Below are 21,366 nucleotides of genomic sequence, written 5' to 3'. Positions count from 1 at the left end.
AAACCAGGGCATTTAATCTCTATTTAAAGACTTTAGACAAAAATAATTCGTATTGATTTACCCTTTTTTGCCAGTAAATCCAATGGTTCACCACTTTTATTACACTTTGGGTTTTTTGAAATTGAAATAATGGAAACACAGGTATATACAGATGATGTGGTGCTGAATCGGTCTTGTTAAAATAAAATGTGTTTTTAATTTATTAAAATAAAATATTTTAATACCAGTGCTTTTTGCCTCACTTCATTATTCTGCATGTTAAATCTGAGGCTTTCACAGAGGGTGTATTTTCAGTGAAATTTTTCTCTTGTTGATTATAAATGAAACACAAGATGAGGTATTTTATTAAGGGGCAGGACCAGAAAGAAAAGGACTCCTCCATAGAAAATTTAAAATTGCCTGAGTGTGAGAGCTGCAAATATATCATCCAACAGCCTTATTTTATCTTACTTTATTTTCTGATAGGAGTTTGAGATAGTAAAAAACATCAAAGAAAGATATTCAAAAGTTATTAAATCAGTTAACAGGCATGCTTAGCCTTTGACCCTTCAGATGCTTCTGGTAAGAATTCATCCAGCTTTAAATTGTGTGCTTTTGGAAGTGGGAGAAGATCCATGGGTTGCCTACCCACAAATGATCAGAAATGATCAGAATCTGGAGCATCAGGAGTGTTTGATACCCCGTGGAGGTCATTCTATTCCCAGTGTTCATCTCCCAAAACAGCCAACCCTCTGCAATTCTGGGTGCTCAAAATATTGCACAAGTCCCCAGGGACTGATTTCATGTGTCTGGTATGATTGTGGTATTTGGTTCCAAATTCTTTAGGAAAACTCAAAATTCACAGTTTTTGTGTTAAGCACTTTCAAGTCAATCAAATGTCTTTTATCTGCAATTGTCACTCCTGGCTGCTCTTTCCCTGGTAATGTACTTCTGGTTTTGTTGCTTTTTTTCTCCAGATGCTTTCGTTGGAGGGATCATTGGCCTCATTTTTGCTTATATTTGCTACAGACAGCACTACCCTCCTTTGGGTAATACAGCCTGTCACAAATCTTACGTCAGCCTGCTGGATCAGAACTCAGTGAAGAAAGAAGAGAGACCTACAGCAGACAATGCCACTGGGCTGCCTCTGGAGGGAATAACTGAAGGTCCCGTATGACTTTGAGAAATGTGCAGAATGAACTTTTAGCCTTCTCACATTTCCTCCAAACTGGCCTCTTAACAGTGGTTCTTACTGTACTTTTTTTTTTGTTTGTTTGTTTCTTTCCTTTTTTATAAAAGGAAATTAAATATTTTATTTTTAATGCCATAACATCCTGCTTTTAAAGTTAAATTTTCAGTTCATACTGACTTGCTGAATTACAGTCTACTGCAAACAGGCAGAACTACTCAAGGGAAGGGGAAAAGAACATTATTAAAACAGTCTAATGTGGAGAATGGTTAAAAGAGTAATTCTGAGATGTGGCTGAGCATATACTAGATCTGGAAAGAGATTTTTCTGAAGTACTGAGTATTTTCTACAAAACTCTGGTCATCCTCAGCACTCATTGATTTTGATGAGTGGTGAGTACACAGAGCACTTTTCATCAGGTGCTCAACATCTGTAATTTGATAATTTAGGGGCATCATCCTTATGTTTGTCTTGCTGCCTTCTGATGTTAACAAAAACCTCCACATGCTGGTGAGACTTTGTATTAATTGTCAAGTTTTGCCAAGGTCATTCTGAGCTACTAATGACTGAGAAGGTGAAAGGAGTGGATGGTGAAGTGCTTGTAAGAGCCAAGCCTTGTGCATTAGTAGTTCCACAGGATGATTCTCAAGTTCAAGAAATTCCATGCTGTTAAAATTACCAAGAACAACACACAGGATGGATTAGAAACTTGGTATTGCATCATCAGCAATTTTTGAGATTCTTGGAGTATTTACCATCAAAGCAAATCAAAAGGAAAGAACACCCTTTGCATTTAACAAGCTGAAGTCTTTGAAACAGACATTTAAAACCCCCTCAAACTGGGAGGATAAAGAAACACAGAGTTTTCTGTGGATCTTGGTGTGCCATGTTCATTCTTATGTGGTGACTCACTGCAGCATTGGTGATCTAAGGAAATGCAAAGATTCTAATTTGTGACTTTGAGCGCACAACCACGACTGCTTGTGGTGGTTTCCAGCACTGTAAAATATCCAGAGGAAGGCTGGAGACGCTTTTCCACTAATCCCATCCCACATTTTCAGCTCACCATGCTCTTTGGGCATGGTGCTTGCCAAGGTTGGGACCTGAATTGGAGCTCACCTGAATCAAACTGCTGTTGGTATGGAGAAGGTTGACAAGTGTGTGACCTCAGTTAATTTATTATCAGTAGGATTCTGTTAGTTAGGTATGCACTATGCAGTATACATCACATTCCTGTGAGATGATGTACCTTTGGATGGCAGAATGTCAGATTCCAGGTTTTTTTTCTCCTTAGGTATCCTGTGAAAAATGCAGGCAAAATATTCCAGACCACACCCTGGCAGTTGAACATTTCTTGGAGCAATCAAGACAATGTTGATCAACGACCACAATTACGGTGCTTCAGACTGGAGGAGACTGCTGCCATTATTATTGTAATTATAATTTCTGTGTTCCTGTTGGAATATGCATTGGCCTTGTAGACATTTTGTGATTCAAACAGCTCAATGTCTTTATGTAAGGCTTGTCATATACTTTCCTCAAAGCTAAGTTTTGTAGTTTTTTTTTTGGAGAAGAGCTGCTTCCTGATTGGCAACACTTGAATTTTTATAAAAAGCAAGTAAATTAGGGTCCCATTAAAAATAAACCTAATAACTGTGTACAAGAGGATGCAACCTTGCTGTGTATAAACTTCTATGATATTTGGAAATGACTATAAATAGGAAGTGACACTAAGGAACAGAAAGTAACAGGAGTGAACATGGGAGGTTCTGTAGAAACCAGGCTTTGCAAAGCTGCTACAGCTTAACTGTGTCAGAGGGAGGATGTTTCACTTACAGAATTCTGAGCTCTACAACAGAGACAGTCACACTTACCTATGGTTTTCCTGGTGAATATACAGTAATTCACAATACCAGCATCAGCAAAGCAAAATTATTTGGCATTTGCACTGGATTTGACAGAACATTCCTCTGGTGTGGTTGAGATCTTATTCTAGAAACCCACAGAGTTCAATGGAGGTTTAATATTCCTACAAAGTTTTTAAACCATCCTACAGAATTCTGGAACAAATATAGTTTTCTATTAGTTCATGTGGGAGGATTAGTGAGAGCCCCAGAGTCAGGGTAAGGCTTAGCCATTAGCTCTTTCTTCCAGCAGGAACCCTAGTCTTCCAGGTTATATGCAAATGTTAAAAAAAAAAAATAAACAAAAAAATATCTTCAATCAAAATTAGAAGTTTAATACTGATGCATAGAGCATTTTGCATGTTTTTATATAGATCTGGCTTATTCTCAAAATGGAGTGGGGCTTTCTAACTGTGCTGTACACATTCTCAGTATTTTAATGGCTTTTGATACAAATGAGCTGTCTTTGGGATGAGGAAAAGCTCAGACAGCCCTCAAGTGAGTAGTGGCTGTTAAAGGATTGGAACATGAAGTGTAATACAGCATAAAAACTGAAATTGGGAGAGTAATTGGTGACCTCGGAAAAGCAGGAAAGAACAACACATTTTAATGGGAATAATTAAACGGAGAGTCATAAAGCAGACAACGTAAAAGGTTTGATTAAAACGTAATTAAAATTATGAAAGGCTTAATGGAATGAAACTCGTGGAGGGATCTGTAGGTGCCACAATCACCAGTGCAAAGTCAGCGTAGGGAAGGCATTTTTGTGGATCAATGTATTTTAATCTCATGCTTTCTCAATGTGAAGGAAATGTAATGTTGTAATGCACCAATAAAACAACACATGAATGTGGGTTTGTACATCTGAGTGTTATCATTTTTTTGAGAAGAAAATAATTTAGTAAGTTATTTTTGTTAATAAACCATGTAGAGCATCACACACAAAAAAAGCCCTAAAGAAACAGTGTTACTCATAAACATTCATTACTGATGCTATTAAAATGGAGCAGCCTCCCTCCTTTAAACAAAATAATGTTCTTCACCTTTCCTCCAGGCAGAGGTCCAGTATAAGTCTGCAAGGCTGAAATTCTGTAATTGTTACCCAGCTAAACAGAGCAGGTCCCTTTCCCTGGTCCCATTCCATAGCTCAAATAACACTGCAAGTGCCATATTTAATAACAAATGTGTTTGGGCTAGAACAGGAGAGCAATATCAAATCAAACGCAGCAGGAATATCCTGAAACCATGAGACTGGGAACCAGTAAAATGTAAAATGTCCCCACAGTGAATGCAAATCTCAGGCATTGGGTTAGGAGTATTTGTGCTGATTTGTTCAGATTTTATTGTTTTTTGTAATTTGGCCCTCTATTTTTTTCCCTGTGCAGAGAACAAATTATTTTTATTTGATGTGAAAAGAGAACCTAATTTTCCTTCTTTCTATCTATGGCAAAAAATAATTTGCTGTCAAATGGGTGGGAAAAAAACCCCAAACCTATGAAAAAGCCATATTTTTGTTTTGTAGTACTAAAATTCTAATGATTTTGGGACAACTTCTCTGGAACACTGAGCACATCACATCCTGTAGGTGGAACAAAGCCTTCACGTGGGTTTTGCTCATAGTCTCCAGTTTTTAAATTTGTCTTAAAACTGCTAAGCTGGACCATGGTGTTGGACAGTTAGGAGTAGCACCCACAGGCATTATCTGAAATCAGATTTCTTATTACTCTTACCCATCTTTACAAGAAATACAGTCTCACCTGCAATCTCGGAGTACACTCCAGACTCATCTGATAAACAGAGTGCCTACATTTCTGTCCTAAGAGGCTAAAACTAAATTAGAAGTTTTCACTAGGATGCACCCAGTTTAATTCAGTTTATTATATAGAGAATTCCTGTTCTACAGGTCTGCAAATTACTCCCTGCTCAGGAACTTGCTCTGAACAGAGAAAAAACATTATCATTTTGCCATTAGATTAAAATTTGCTCAACATGTATAAAGTTAAAATGACAAGACTGGGTGGGTAACTCACGATGCACTGAGATTCTCTTTGCAGATACTACAGGATTTTTGCTTAAACTTGCAGAAAGAACAACAACAACAAAAAAAAATCAGCATTCAGACTGGTCCTAACTTTGGACTTTGTTTGATCCCAGAAAAATGTAATAAAAACATCTGAGCTGAAACAGATGTATGCTGAAGCTACAGAAGTGAAGATCTGCTCGTTATTATTTTCTGTAAGAAAACTTTGCAAAGGGAAAAGCAAGAGGCGTTTGGGATAACCCACATTACACAGTCTGAGCAGCAAGGTAGGAATGGGGCGTGAAATAGAAAATCCTCACTCAGTACTTGGTAAAAATAAGAGAGTGATGCATTCAGCCAGTTCAGGAGGACTGCAGAAAGTCAAGCATGAAACATGATTGAGGCAGCTCCATAAACCTGAAACCTTTGGACTGAGTCTCTTTGTTTGTTTGCCAAAAAAGCTCTTAATTTCCCTGGCAGATTTGCAGCAGCCATTCTGTCCAGCAACCAGATTTTAACGTGGTCTGAAACAAGTTAATTTCTAGGATTAGATGGGGCTGAGCACAAGGACACTCTGGTTTTTATTCCAGTGATTATCTACGGCTTTTATTTGGCCTCTTGTTCATGGGTGTAATTGTGCATTTTAATTCCAATCCACACCACTGTGTTCTCTGAACTCCTCTGAGTCCCTGGTTCTTTCCATCTGCCTCTCTCAAGGTGATGAGAGGGGAAGAGAATTGATGGTGACATGCACACACCTCCTTCTGGATGGTGGCTGTCTTTCCTCCTTTTCATCTTTGACTTTCCAAGTTTAATTAATGCACTTATGTATGAGCAACACTCACCCACAACACGGAGTGCAGCTCTAAAAAGGACCAGATGTCATTGCAGAATTGCCCACCTGAGTCCAGACAGGCTCCAGCAGGAGGGCTCAGGTTGCCATTGTCCAAAACACACAACTTCTCACTTTTTAAGCCAAAGGGAGTTTTAAAGAGTTTTAAGGCTTTTAGAATTCTTAAGTGTTGCAGTGAGAAAGGGTAGCCAGTAAAGGGAAGTTTCCAAATGCACTTTCACTGTCAAATTCAAGTGAATTCTGCCCCTGATTCACAGCTGGAACAAAAGCAGAATTCTGTTCTTCCCATTTCTCAGGTTTTAGGCTGAGCAAACTCACACCTGATGTGGGAGATGCTGTGAGGGGCTGGTGAGTGCCCTGTCACACACCTGGTTTGGAGACAATTCTTCAAAACATTCTAGTTGTCATCCCTCTCAAAGTGACCTGACATCATTCAGATTAAAAGAGAGGAGCTGCTAATTAAGAGCCAAGCCCATCACATGATTGTTGGAAGAGATCTAAGAGATCTAAGCCAGGGAAAATTTGATTTATTCCAAAGGCCTTGCCCAGTGACCCTCGCTGGACACACAGTGTAGTTGGCTCTGAAGGCTCCCAAGAGTCATATTATTGTCAAAAAATCTCCTTGAGCTTATTATTAACTGTTTTTGTGTGTGTCAGGGTTAATAGGAGAAAGAAGTCCCCACTCTGTTGAGGGCGATATTTACATTTATTGCTACTTAGCAGACTGTTGAAAAATACCTCCTTTACCAGGCAAGCTAAATTCACAATTCTGTTGTGTTAGTCTGTATTCCATTCACATCAGCCCTTATCAGCATTAGAGAGCATTTGTGTATACAAAAGCCCATTTAATCTTCATTCCCAGTCCTGCAGATTGAAGGCACAATGAAAGTTTCAGATATGGTTCCTGCTGAAACCAATATAACACTGTAAAAAAGGAAGGGGAAAAGAACATTACAGCAATGTCACTCTAATCTAAGAGGTGCAAACTTGTCTAGGGAGTGAATGTGATGGAATTCATATCTGCAGCATTGTTCAACAAAGATAAAGCAACTTAAACATCCTCTGTATCACTGAGCGTGGAAAAGAGCAGGGCTGGCTTCTTCAAACAAATCATTGCACTGAGTAAAAGGATAGAGATCATATTCCTGAGGCTTGTTTGGGAAACAGGAATTCCATTTCATAAAGGTTGAGAAATATTTTTAATTTCATGTGTTAACAAAATTCATAATTTTAAGAATATGCTAGTGGAATAAGACATAATTTCTTGTTACATCTCAGTATATAAAGACTTTTGCCAGCCTATGGGAGAATGATTTCCACCCTTGCTCTGTTGAAGCTTCCAACGTTCTCATGTCAAGAAATGCCCAGAGTAACAGGTTTATTCTTGAGTAGGTGAATTGTTCCTTCCTAATTTGCTTCTTTCCTAATTCCATTCTGGTCTGAATAACCTCCCTTGGAATTTCAGAGCAACACCTCTGCTTCTGTGAATTGTCCTGATGGGAAATAGCTTCATTTTAATCTTTGACCAGTTTATTTTCAGCATCAGCTGGAGTCTCCTCTTTTTAAATACTGAAAGAAAACTCCTGTGCTACTGACCCCAAAAGGGGTGAGCACAGCTGATCTAAGTATTCAGTTCAGGCTAATGGGGAAGAAGGATTCTCACATAAAAACCCAGCTTCTGCTGCATTATTTTGGGTGGGAGCTGGCAGGGGAGGCACAGAGAGCTGCTGGATGCTGCAGGAAGAGGTGTCACAGGAATTCATTAACAGTAAGTTCATTTACATTTTCCATGAGGTGACAAAAGCAGCCTCTGCTGTATTTGGGATTTCCCAAAGTAAATGGAAATAAATCAGCTGTGAGTGTGTTCCAGCTGGGAATTTGTGAAGTTTAAGCACTGCATGGTTTAATGTGGAGAAACTGTGGAGTAGCTTATGTGCTGTGGATAAAGGTGGAAGCAGAGACATTGACCTTGTTTCTGTATGGCCCTTACTTTGTCAGAGGTTTCTGAAGCAGAATTATCACCTAGGAAACTTTTTCAGCTTTTTCTTTTTTCTTCTAACCAGTGTCTGTGTTCTCCTATCTGCCATTAAAAAAGGCTAGCTTTTAACTCAGGCTGGACTGGCTTATAACCAATCAATATTATTAATCTCTTCCATCCTTACTTTTATTGGGTAGTTATACTGAAGAAGCCAACTGAACATGTATTTATTTAATATTTATAGTATTTAATACCTACATTTCCCAGGAGTTATAGAGAACGGTTATGCAAGTAAATACATGTTTTTCCATAATGCTGTCCTTGCAGAAATAAAGAGGAAAAGTTACACTATTTTTTCTGTCATCTTTCTGTAAAATTATAGTGGTGAGAGCATGGTTAATGAGTTTAATGGCACTGGTAATGGCTATGCAATTAGAAGCATTTATAAAGCAGGAAATTCAGCTATGAAGAAAGGTGCTTACAAGGTAAATCATAGCAGGAGTGCCTTGTTAGGTTGTGATAATGTGCTAAATAGCCATAGTCAGTGCAATAATTAATATTACTGTTCAGAATTTTGTGTGATCTGCAACCCCCTCCAAACCTGGGGGAGTCAATCCTACATGAGGGGCTGTGAGTTTGTTTTCCTCTGCTCTGTCTTTGCTGATCTTCACCCAGGTACATCAGCATCGTCAAGAATTTGTTTAAACACCAGAACTAACAGGTGCAATAGGATCTAAAACCACCCCGTGACATGAATTTCAATGGCTCTGCTGAGAGAGTGGGACAAAAATACATCTTGTTGTCAGCTGAAGTAGACTAGAAGCTTTTCTGCCACTTCCCTGTCCTGGTGAATTTTCACTTGGTTTCAAAGGAAGACAAGAGGTGTAATTGACTCCCTGGGTTTGTTAAAGGAATAAAGGTTAGGTTCAAAGGGGGCAGCTAATCACACAACGTTCAGGGAAGTAGAGAGACATTCACAGACACTTTTCTATCCCTGCCCTCAGTGTAGCATCACAACTCATATTTTCTGGTCCAGTGATGTGCTTTCAGGAAACACATCGTATTTTCTTCAGGCTAAATTGTGTGTTTATGTTTTGGGTCATTTCTAAACCCTTGCATTAGTGCCCCCAGCAACTTTTGTGTACTAGGGTTATGACACAGGAAAAAAGTCTAGAAGCTGAGCTTTTAGGTGTGAGGCTTTTCTTAAATGTTTTTTCAGTATTTGTAAAGTGCAGTGACTGCTCTCTGTTATTAAACAGTGATTCCCCCAAGGTGATTATTTGAGAAAGTGAGATCCTCCTGCAAAGCTCTCACTGTTTCAGTTAAATGATGGTTTCTCTTTTGCTTTCAGCAGTGCAGGGCACACAGCTGAGCAGTTCAGGTTCTATCCAGAGAGGCTGGAACTGGCTCATGTGGGTGGGGTCTGAGCCAGGTTTCTATCAACATCAGGCCCTTAAATGAGTTTTAGGGGCTTTGGGCTCCTTTATGGCCAACAGATGACTCTGTACTTAGACTACTCTAGAGGAAGTTTAAAACCTACAGCTGCAAGTGAAACCCTGATTAGGACAAATGCAGATATCTGCCTACAAACCTGACAATGGAAAGTTTATATTAAAATTAATGTGGAGATTAGGATAAAGAGCATCCTTTGATCACAGCTGAAATCAGTGGAGGCCAAGATGAGACATCCTGGCATTAATTCTGTGCATTATTTTCTGTGAATTTGTCTGTGGGAAGGTGAGCTGGCAGGCATGACAGAGCTCCTAAAACCATCATCATAAACTCAAAATAGTTCTTTACATGAGATAAACTAGCCTGAAGTCCAAAAGTGGGTCAGTCAAATTGCTCCATTTCAACAAATCTTAATGTCAATTATTCAAACTGGTACTCAAAGTCTAATATAGGCTTTCACTCCTTTCTGTTACCCAGTAAATACAGGTGGGGGCTGGATGTTCATCTGGGTTGAACATGGCTTGAATCACCTTTATTACCTGTGTTTTCTGATATTTATTGATTCCTGATACCATCCAAAGTACATGAAAAAGCTTGAGGGGTGAAAATAGCTCTCATTTTTCCTTTCACTCTTCTGGCATTAAACCTCAACAGGCAGGAGCTGGTTTTTGGTTTGTTCTTTACTCAACTATTTGTTGAAAGGAGTCCAGTGAAAATGCCTTCCTCCTTCATGTGGTGTATTTTAAGGAAAGTATTTGAGTCATGCTGATAGCGTGGCAGTATTTCACACAATGTTTGCATGAATATCATCAGCTTAGAGAGAATTTATTTGCACTGAGCATTACAGAACTATCTCTGGGATACTCTCTGGACATTCAGGGAAGTATCCCCCATCCCATGGGAAAGCCTCTGTTATTTCTTTAAATGCAGAGACCTACTCTACCTTGATACAAGCAGGAAGGACTGTGCTGACATTATCCCTCCCTCTGGCCTTGATCTGAAGTCATTCATTAATTTAAATTGCTTCTGGAAGAACACCTTTAATTTTTCCAGCTTCATTCCTCCTAGCAGAAAAACATCTCTAAACTATTTTATTGATGTGTTTGGGAGCTTCTCCTCTGTGTATGCTCCAGGACAAGAACATCTGGAAAGCTGCAGACAATGACACTAATAAATTATCCTGCAAACTTTTTCCATCCCTCAAACCATGCAGACTGAATTTGGGTTGCTCATTTGCAAATGGATCTGTCTCTCCCTGGCAGGATGGATGTCCTGTAATGACTCCTTGGCTCCCAGCTCTGGGCCATTTAGAATATGGTTAAGTTGGCTTCTTTTTGTCTCTCTAGATGTTGGCCAAAATTACAATCTGAGCAATGTGTAAAGTACAATATTGTTATACAATGTGACTGCAGCAAGAAATCTGACCCTGAACCTGTAAAATACCTGGCAAAGCCTGAAATGAAGAGAAAATAAAATACCAGGAACTGAGGCAGTGCAGAATGGAACTACCTGTCTGAGTACCTCAGCACTAGGAAAGAGACATCTCTAATTAATTTTTTTCTTGTATGTTAAATTTCATAGAACCAAGCATATTCCAATTCTCCAGTCAACCCTAGCAGGTGCCATCGGTATTTCTCACATGACCATCAGAACAGAGTGTTTCAAAGGGAATATTACTTCATAAAAACAAAATCAATTGCTCAAGGACTGACATTTTCATGACTACACATTTTGTAGCCTGCTTATGTAAGTCCTACTCAGAGAAAGCCTGAATGGTGCTATGAAAATAGATCATTTCTGTGTCTCTGGAGAGGGAAGGGAAAAGCAAAGACCCTGAGGAACACAGAGCTGAGGAGCAGCACTGGACCCCCCTGGGGCAGACTGAGCACAGACATCCTGTGCTCCAGAGGATTCTGCCTCCTGGGCAGCAAAAGCACCAGATGGGTTTTGGCAGGAGCTGTAAATTTTGGCTTCTGTACCTCTGGAGTTTTTACCAACAGTTAATGTACAATCGGCTTTTATTTCCTCTACATTAATTTGTCCTGAATTATCCAGCACAGATTATATACTGAAAATGAAGTCCCCAGAGTGACAAGTCTGGAAACACCCAAGAAAGAATATGCATCAGTTACTTGGAAAGGTGGCTAAGTAGCCTGCATTAATATTTACTGATGAATTTTAATGACCAGTGGCAGAGCAATCACTGTAATAGGGCAGCTCTTGCATCCCAGAGCAGCTTAAGCAGCATCTCAGCTCAGTTATTTCTGGCAGGAAAATCTTTCAAAAATCTTTCCTGCCGGAGATAGCACATTTTTGGCACACCACACATTGACACCTCCCTCAGTGCTGGGAGAGAGACAGACTTACCTGGCCACAGGCTTAAAAAGAAATAATAAAATTTTTAAAAAGGTGTTTGGTGTTAAATATTAACTCTGAATGTTTAACCATGAATCTTTAACCCTTAATATGTAGCACCTGGCTGAAGGTCCTACAATCTGATATTACACTAAAGCATCTCTAAAGTAAAAATCAAACTTGGACCAAGAATTCCCGGTGGAAGGTCTGATCCAAATAATTGAACAGGAAACAAGGTGAAAAGTATTCCTACTATTTTCTCATTGTTAAATATTATTATTGTAAGTAATGTAATCACTATTTGAAGACATCAGGTCTGTGTTTCTTTCTAAAATATATGCTCTAATTAAATCTCAAGTTGATGGGAAATCAGACTAGAGCATAATTATCACATTTTTTCATATCAAAAATACACTACTCTGGATAGGCTGATGATTAAACTGTCAACTAGGGGACAGTCTTTGGCTTTAGGATTTGGACCCTGGATTTCTCACCCCACAGATTTTTTTATGACTGAGAAATACATGTTTAATTTTCTAAATATCAATTCCAAAAGCTATCGGGAAGAATTTTTATTGTATTTTTTCCTACCTTCCTATTTTTATCTGCTAGGAGAGGGTGTTTTTTTGTAGGTCTTTTACACTATAATTCATAAATATAAACCTGGTAATGTACATAAGAAAACAGGTATGTATCTTATGTAGTAATTTAATCAGAAAAAAAATGGCGTTTGGCTCTGGATTCATGAGCTACCAAGGAAGATCTGCACAATGCACTGAAGAATTAACATTCTAAGTTAACTTTTTCCCATAACATCTGTGAGCCCATCTCCAAACTGGGGAGCAAAACTGAGTTAAATTACTACATTTATATTAAATACATTTGATACTAATAAAAATACCGCATCATTACGGTTCTTACCACAATTTTCTGATTAAACAACACCTATAAATTCTTAAACACCCCAAAAATAGGAAATTATGCCTTTTTTTTGGTAAGGATGAATCCTGAGCCCCTGCCAGAGTCATTATTCCTTCTCTGTTCCGGTAGCTCAGCATGCTCTGGGGAAGGATCCGTCTCTCACGGGGACAGTGGTTATCAGCATTTCCTGTGCTGCTGGGGATGTTTGTGCAGGAGGTTTCTCTTTGCCTTTTAGAGGAGCTTTTAATGCACACACACACCAGCTGCCTAAAGCCTTGCATATTCTGCCATGTATTTATATTCATACTTTCAGTCATGTTTGTGCCTGGGGTTGATGGAGAATTAAGCAAAACCTCCACATAAATAAAAGGTGAGGGCTAGCAGTGATGGACATGGATGGATTTAGGTTTAGACCTTCAGCCTTGCATAGGTGATACCCTACACAGCATTATTCTGAGTTGTTTTCCTCGTGGGAGGATGCTGTTACCAAAATAACTGTTCTTATCTGGGTAAATAATGAAAAAGAATTAAAAACCAGGAATTATTAAACTATACTTTGGAAACTTGGAGGAAGGTTTCTTTAGCAGAGGTACAGGTCAGCTGTGTTTTACAGGGTAAGAAACTACATTTTCAACATGGGATGTGTCCTCATCCCATCAGCTCTGTGGCAATGAAGACATCCTAAACATTTGGGTGTCTCTTAAGCTGATTAGCAGGCACTCTTAGCAGTGTGCATGTTGCCAGTGATTGCTGCTCCCCAGCACAAATCCCTGCAGGACATGCCAACCATCCTTCACCGGGCTCAGGGCTCAATCCTTTCAGGAGGTGCAGTCCTTTATCTCCTTCTTCAGGTAAAACACATCAATAGCCTTCATAAAACCCAGCATTCACAAAGTACAGAAAGCTGGTGCCTGCAAATCCTTGCTAATATCACTTGTTTGAGTGTTCTGTATCAGCAGCACTGCAGCTGGGAGATAAACTCCGTTTGCTTTGGCTGTGACACCTGCACTGTAGCTGTCCCTGCTTCTTGAAGCTTGTGTCTCTCAAATCTTGCTGAAAAACCCAATTTAGTATCTTCTGTGGGGGACTCCCTGGGGACTGCAGGTGACCTCAGCTAATACCCTGTATGTGTGTCAGGAGAAGCAACTTCATGTAGGTGTCAGACAAGTTTGAATGAGTTTTCCTGCCACCACTTAGGAGCACAGCTGCCTAATTTTGAAGTGTCCTGTGTCAGTTCTGTGTTGAGAAGGTTTGGACTGGATAATGGGAGGAATTGTTCCCTGTGAGGGTGGGCAGGCCCTGGCACAGGTGCCCAGAGCAGCTGGGGCTGCCCCTGGATCCCTGGCAGTGCCCAAGGCTGGGCTGGATGGGGCTGGAGCAGCCTGGGACAGTTTGAGGTGTCCCTGCCATGTCAGGGGTGGCACTGGCTTTAAGGTCCCTCCCAACCCAAACCATTGTGTGACTCTGTCAGCCCTCAGTGCTTCCAGCACCAGCTGTGTCAGAGCCCTCCTAGCCCAGGCAGAGCCTGGAACTTGCTGCTGCTGCCTCGGCTCCTGCAGGGCTCGGCTGGGCCGGCTCGGCTCAGCCAGGCCAGAGGCCGGCTCGGCTCAGCCAGGCCAGAGGCCGGCTCGGCTCAGCCAGGCCAGCTCAGCCAGGCCAGAGGCCGGCTCGGCTCAGCCAGGCCAGAGGCCAGCTCAGCTCAGCCAGGCCAGAGGCCGGCTCGGCTCAGCCAGGCCAGCTCAGCCAGGCCAGCTCAGCCAGGCCAGAGGCCGGCTCGGCTCAGCCAGGCTGGCTCCGTTGCTGGGCCCCTGAGGAGTGCCAGGATGAGTGAGTGGTGCCAGCCCTGCGTGTGTGTGTGTGTGTGTTGTGCCCCTGGGGCAGCCAGGCGAGCTCCTCATCATCGCTGGGCCCTGAAGCTGCTGCCAGCTCTGCTGAGGGCTGTAGCCCTGCCTTAAGAGCAATTTGACAACTGCCAAGGGAATTTTCCATGGCTGCTGAAGTGTCATGGCTTAGGCATTTTCTAAAGCTGCTCTTCCCAACTTTACATTATTGGAGTCCTTGTCTCCTGCCTGTTCTTATACCACTTGCCATGTTGCTTTCTGGGGTGTCTGGGGCACCAAGCATAGCTCAAAATAGCTACTATGAATTTGATTTTTTTTCTTTAATTGTTTTTAGGGGTACCATCCATAACCCCAGTGGTGTGCAACTTTTAGACATTTTCATTCCCTCTCAGAATTTTTGCCTTTGGAGGCAGCAGAATGTGTTCCTCCATTCCTGACAAACAGATCCAGCTGGGTGTGGATTAGGTTCTTTTTCTTTATGAGCAGGTGAATTAAGGGGTTCAGGGACCGCAGAGATCCCTTCAGCTCTAATCTCTGCCTGCTCTCAGATTCCATCCTTACTCTCTGCATGGGAAGTTTTATTCCCCTGCTTTTCTAATGAACTGTAAGGGTTCTAATGAACCCTTTCCCTCCCCGTGGCAGCCACCATATTTCACAAAACCTCAATAAGCATTTATTTCCCAAGTTTCAGCAAGAGCTCGCGCTCAGTGCTCCGGCTGTTTGCTTTCTATTGCCTGAGGCATCTCTACCACCCTGGCACATTCCCCAGCATCCAAACCATCACACAGACAGGCCACTGCTCTTGAACTCGTAATCACTTGCAGGAATGTTTGCTGCTTTTCATCAAATATGTCATATTTGTTGCAGAGCAGTCTATCTGTTTTATTGGTTTCCTCAGAAATAAGTGCTTGCAACCCCAGTCTAGCTCTCTACTGCTTTACACTAAAGCAGATGCTTTTTGCCTTGAAGCTTTCCAAAAGCTGGTGGAAGAAGGCAATGTTGTCATTAACCCCTTTGGTAGCCCACTGTGCTGCAGTTTTCCTGTTGAGGGTTTGTGCTTTGCTTGAATTTCTTACCAATTTCTTGGATTTCTGCCCTTAGAGTGCTGCCAGTTGCAGCCTTTGTTCATTTTCCCTTCTGCTGTATTAGTGAAGTTTCCATTATGTGTTCAGCTTAGACCTCCTCACTGAGTAATTTCAATTTTCTCATTGTATTTCTCATCCTTGGTCTGTGAAGTCCGTATCCCTTTTGCCTTGCAGGTGTTGATCCCTTTCTTAGGGGCTAATTCTGGACCAGCTGCATTTCTGTGAGGTGATGATGGTGGGAAACTTTTTTCTCACCATAGTAAGGTCCCAGAAAGGACTTGCTTAACCAATGTTGTAAGATTTTTTTTTTTCTATTCACTTTGATTGGTGAAATGGAAGAAAACATTGCATCCTCTTTTCTCCCATTCTTCCAAGGCTTTAACTACCATTCTGCCATTTCTAGAGTTTTCTACTCACAGTGTTTTTGTTAACGAGATTTCATTCTCCTAACTGTTAATTGGTACCCACCAAAGGACACTGACAGAGGTTTTCCATGCTAAAATCCTGAATTCCAGCTGAGGGGTTGGGATGAGGTGATAAGGTGCTTTGAAAAAATCATTTGCCATTTCTAAGTCCATTGCTTGTCTGGCTCTTCAGAGGGAGCAGGATTTTTACCCTGAGGATTGTCTGACATCTCATTACAAGAGAAAGACAAAGAGTTAGATGGATCCCTACAAAACAATTCTAGCATGGTCATCTTAGCTCTGGGAACTCTATTGTAGCAAAAGATAAATTAATACTTACTTAGCCCCTATTTCCTCCTGATTAACACCACCTTGAGGTTGCTAATTGTCTCAGAAAATATATGTACTGCAGTGATAGTGTGCCTGGCCTTTCTGACTGCCTCCAAGGGCAAAAATATGTTTGTATTACCTGATGGTTGAGTGAAGTTCAATAGACATCATTACTGTGCCAGTCAATAAAGAGATGAGCAGAAAGGCTTACTGCAAATCGTGTGTTTGAGGAGAGCCAGCTCATTAATCTAATTATCTACAAGCCCTCTAAAAATGTGTTATTGACTGTGCTTGCTGAAGCATCAACTCAAATAGAAGAAGTGCACACACCGAGCTGACAACCCCTCTCCATTATGGCAAATTCCAAATTCAGTTACAAATTCCCATTCCTGTTGCAAAACAAGGGGGAGATGCACACTCTGTGTGAAGACAGCATCGCTTCACAGCCAAGTGTTGCTGAGGGTGAATAAGTGGGGAAAGAAGGCATCTACCCCACAGAAAAGTTATCTTGGATTGACAGTCTGAATGCTGATTTTTGCTGATTATTGCCCACCTAGCACAGTCAGGTGTGCATCCCACACTCTGTGTGGCTTTAGCTCAATAAAATATAAAATGCTGGGTGAGAAAGCAAATGCATGGGGCTTATTCTGCTCCATCATTATGGAACTTGGAGTGGCCAATCCTAAGGCTCACAAGCACTGCGAAGTTGTCTTTTACCAGGCTCCCTCCACAGTTGGTGTTGTCTTTTTTAGAGGAGAAACAGCGTCTGTCAGGGCAGAGAAGTGACCTTGACTCTAAGTGAAAGCTGGAGATGCTCCTTGGGGCAAACAGACACCAGGCAACATTTGATTTCAGTCAGCTTAAGCCCTGAGGCTGTTTTGAGCTTGAATAAAATGCACAATTGTGCATAAAAGGTGCAGTTTTGGCACCAAGTGCTGGCACAGCCAAGGAAGTGAGAGAACAAACTTCACTGGGAAGTGTGTTGGGTTCAGGGGCAGAAGATCTGATCCTTCAGCACTTTGCAGGTTCCTTTAAAGCAAGTTTTGCTGATGTTTTCACAGCCGGGAAGGTTCAATAAAGGGTTGCCACTGAACAGTCCAATAAAGCAATAGGCCATGTGAAAATATGGGCTTTCAGTGTGAGGATGCAAGAGTAACCCCAAGAAGGATGGATATTTCTTGCTTCTCTAGAAGGAAGAGCACACAAAAGGTTATTAGTTCGCTGGGGACTTTATAAGGGAGCTAAACACTGATGGACATGAAATTAAAATTTTACATAAGTGCAAGATGATTGGTTTTGTTAGCTTAGCTTTGGCTTAATTAGAAGAAATCCTTTCCCCTTGCCAATAATGCTAATTATAATGATCTTGATACTTTAATAAATACACTGGGTAAGAAGATGTTATTCTGAAGGAAAATTATCATAAAATCAGGGAAGGCTTGAATGGAGAAAATGGTTTTAGGGAGAGCCCTAAACAATGATCACATAATCCATAGAAGTGGTGTCAAGTGAACTGTGATGATTTGTCCAAGTCAAAGAATATGTCAAAGCTTAGCCCAAAATAAACACAGACATCTTTAATAATCTACAGGAACATATTTAAAATCAGAAAAGGGAGCTGACAAAGTGCTGAAAGCCAGTTTCACAAGGGAGCTTCAAAAATGCACCTGGAGCTCTGGTGAGTGCATGATTTAGGCCCCTGGAACCTTCTGCCTACATGTAATAAATGGATAATTTTGCTTCTAATGACACATTTCTATTCAAACAGAGACTTAAATCCTCAGAACAAAGTCAGTATTTTTTCCTCTATCAAGTTTTCCAGTCTGAGAGATGTTTGAATTAGGAATAATTTATAATAGTTTATTTGAAATTTGCTATTTAAAAAAAAAAAACTTCCCCAGGATTAAGTCTCATGTATCACCTTGTTTATTTCAGATCTTGATTTTTATTCTTTTGCTGTCTTGTATCTATAGAAATTTGAAACTGTTCTGTTCTCTCATCATTATCTAGGAGAGGTGTAGTTCTTGCATAGTTAAATGTAGCAATTTTCTTGTTTTAAAATCTGTTACTGAGCAAACATTCATGTCATTCATCATTTGTGTGATATGAATTACTGTTATTGTATTTAAACTGTTTTAAACAGCTTCTAGAGTTTGTTTCCTATGTTTTTTTCCTGAGAACCTGTGTCATACAGAGCCTTCAAACTTTTAACCACTTTTTAAATAAAGATCTGACTAAGGTAGCTCAAAGCTTTGCACCCACATATTTTATTTTGAAGGAAGTGATGTGAAACAGCCAAATCCTGGAACTTCTGAAGTGGATAGGAAATTCAGACTAGCTCAGAATATCTGGGTGGATTTGGGATTTGTGTTATAAGCACAGATTTGATCTTGATTTGTGTTAAAAGACTGAATCAACCTCTCCCCCTGCCAAAATAAGCCACAGTTTTGTATCAGGTAATTTGATTAAAAATTTAAACCCCGTGAGAGGGACAAAAGATAATTTACAAAACTCAGCTTGGTGACATAAATGATACATTCACCTGAAATGATACATTCACCTGAAATGAAACAAGATCTTGTGTGTTTATTCAAACACTTCAGTAAGTCCAGAAATGGGAGCATCATTGTGACTTCTCCAGCCTGCAGGGAGGAGAAGGGTCTTTCTGTCAGGGTTAAATTCCTGCAGCAAACACTTCTCAACACTGAAAGACACTCGGGCACAGAGGCAATACTCATCTGGACCCTTCTCCTGACAGCATGGATAGAATCTCTTTGGAGAAAGGTGCACTTCTGTCCCACCAATAAATCCCACCAAGTGGCTTAGCAGCAGTTCTGTTTCATAGGAGCTTAATGAAAGGGAAAATATAAAGAATTCAGATTTTGATTTTGCTCTGAAAGTGCTTCTGTTTATGCTAACATCATCTTGGTCTTTAAACAGACTAAGAAAGAAGCCCCCAGTATTAAACAAGATTAATAGATTAATTTAAAAACAAATATTAAATAAGGTAATATTAGAACAAGTGTATGGAGTACAAAGCTAACCTGGGAAAGGGAAACAGTTCTTAAAAATCTTTATGGAAATAAAGACCAAATACAAGAAAGGCTTTCATTGATTGAGATTGGGAAGATGATTAATAATTGACTAATCTGACCAGGTGAAGACTGAAATGTAAGTGCAGAAGAGTGAGCAGAGTCACCTGAGGCCATGCCAGGAGCCTGTGGCTACAGCCCACAGCTCCTCACCTGCAGCTGCCCTCGGCTCTGGGAAGTCTCCCCAGGCAGGAGCACTCAGCAGATTTACAGGCAATTGCTCCAGGCTGGGGTTCCTTGGGTCATTTACATCCACCACTTGAAATTTGTTGTATTAATTCCACCAGCCCAGCATTTATCATTTATTTATGAGATTTATCACAGGACTAGCACTATTGCTCATCTCATGATCTCTCCAGTCAGAGCTGCCACCAGCTTAATGGCACTGTGAGGAGCTGTGGGTGAAAAATTGCCATCTGCAGAGAGGGGACAAGTTAATCCTGAAACTTTGAATAATTTCTTTGTGCATAAATATCATAATGGTTTACAGGGAGCCTTTTAAGACTGAACAACTGCAAGACAGCACACAGGAGCAAATGTACTTTAATTTCTGTGGGTTTTTTTGGGGCAAACCTTTAGATGTCAAAACGTGGAGAGGAGGAACCAAGAGAAGAGGTGCAGATCTGTAATTCACCCTGTCACACAGCTCTGTTTGATTCCTCATTTAGTTGGGGTTGACAGTCCCTCTAGGGCCCAGTTCTCTGACACTTTTCTTCATTTCTGGAATTTAACTGTGCCCAAAGCCCTCACAAATCAGCTTCCAAACAAAGATTTTATTTTTTTTTTATTTTTTCATAGTTGTAGTGCTGCATCTTCACTTGTGTATATAAAAAATGTATCACTTTATCAGTAAAATCTCAGTATCTCCAAATTTCAGACCTACTTAAACACACTATTAGCAGCAGCTTCTTTAATTGCAAAGGTTTATAGATGAAAAACTATAAAGTAAAAGAAATGAATGTGTTTTAATTTGAGGTTGTTCTGCTTTCTTGTTGCTAAATGCTGCATTAAGAAAAAGTTTCTTGGTGTATTCTGCCCTTAAATGACAAACATTGCTGAACTTATATTAAATATAGGTGGTTCTGATAAGCACAGGTAGCTGCTGAAAGAGAAGGCTTGCATGGGCTGATGAGAGAGGGAATTGCTGCTTTGATTTAACAGCTCCTGATTAGCCTAAAAATATTCACTTAGGCTAAAACTAAAAGTAAATGGGGGAAAAATTGGGTAATCATGATCTTGTAATACTTCAGGATGTGCATGGACTCAATAACAAGCTTGGTAGTTTCTGCAAGTGTACAGAAAAAATGACACTGAGGCTACTCAGTGGAGTTATTAATTAATAATTAGGGTATGTTTAGGCTGCACAATACCAAAAATGCAGATACAATCTATTTCCAGAGGTTACTGTCAAAATACATATTTTTTATTATGACATTCTTGTGAAGGGTCTGATTTCCCTTCTGTATTTCTGTGCTTTTCAAAAAGACTTTTTCTTTAGCTTTTTCATATCTCACTGGTAACTCCCAGAACAACTGGGACACAAACACCTCAAATATGCTACTTGAAAGGGCAAAAAGTATTTTACAAGTGAAAGGAGGGATGTAAATGCATGGGAAGGTAAAAGTTTTACAGTTTAATCATTTAACCATACCAAAGATATGTAAATAAGAGAGAAGCTTCAAAAGGAAAATTTTGGGACAATGAGGCAAGGACCACAGGAAAACACATCTGATCCTATTTCAATTTTGAAAAGAAGATAAGCAGAACTCAAGTTGAATTTCTCTGCACCTTGGATATGAGTCCATTGATTTGTGCATGACAATTGCTCCTTCAAGGAAGGCTTTGTGCCACTGCATGCAAATTTGCTTTGTATCGAGCCTTTCTTGCAGACTTCAGCTCAGAATGCTTGATAGAAATGAAGAATATAGTTCAACAGCAAGAATAAAAAAAAAAATTACTTTTT

The 21,366-nt window shown here is 40.3% G+C and overlaps 1 protein-coding gene and 1 long non-coding RNA gene across 4 annotated transcripts in view; both read left to right on the top strand.

Annotated features, from left to right (window-relative positions):
• The window catches only part of PLPP4 (phospholipid phosphatase 4), a 48,370-nt gene extending 44,437 nt beyond the window's left edge, over positions 1 to 3,933 (top strand). For 2 of the 3 annotated variants that reach the window (XM_086901215.1, XM_086901217.1), the window contains exons 7-8: positions 957 to 1,145; positions 2,463 to 3,933. In XM_086901215.1, the coding sequence (XP_086757341.1) occupies positions 957 to 1,145; positions 2,463 to 2,473 (200 nt within the window). In that variant the 3' untranslated portion in view covers positions 2,474 to 3,933. Of the gene's footprint in view, positions 1 to 956; positions 1,288 to 2,462 lie in introns of those variants that run through there. The other variant, XM_086901216.1, reaches the window with a different exon arrangement.
• A 3,639-nt stretch (positions 3,934 to 7,572) lies between these two features.
• LOC147651839 (uncharacterized) overlaps positions 7,573 to 21,366 on the top strand; it is a 36,976-nt gene continuing 23,182 nt past the window's right edge. Inside the window, exon 1 of the long non-coding RNA XR_015290233.1 lies at positions 7,573 to 7,713. This is a non-coding gene — a long non-coding RNA (uncharacterized LOC147651839). The remainder of the gene's footprint in view (positions 7,714 to 21,366) is intronic.

The sequence above is a fragment of the Cyanistes caeruleus genome, chromosome 8 (assembly GCF_971803275.1).
Source record: "Cyanistes caeruleus chromosome 8, bCyaCae1.hap1.1, whole genome shotgun sequence".
Taxonomy (NCBI): Eukaryota; Metazoa; Chordata; class Aves; order Passeriformes; family Paridae; genus Cyanistes; species Cyanistes caeruleus.
The sequence above is the reverse complement of the archived record's forward strand: the minus strand, read 5'-3'. Positions and strand labels throughout refer to the sequence as shown.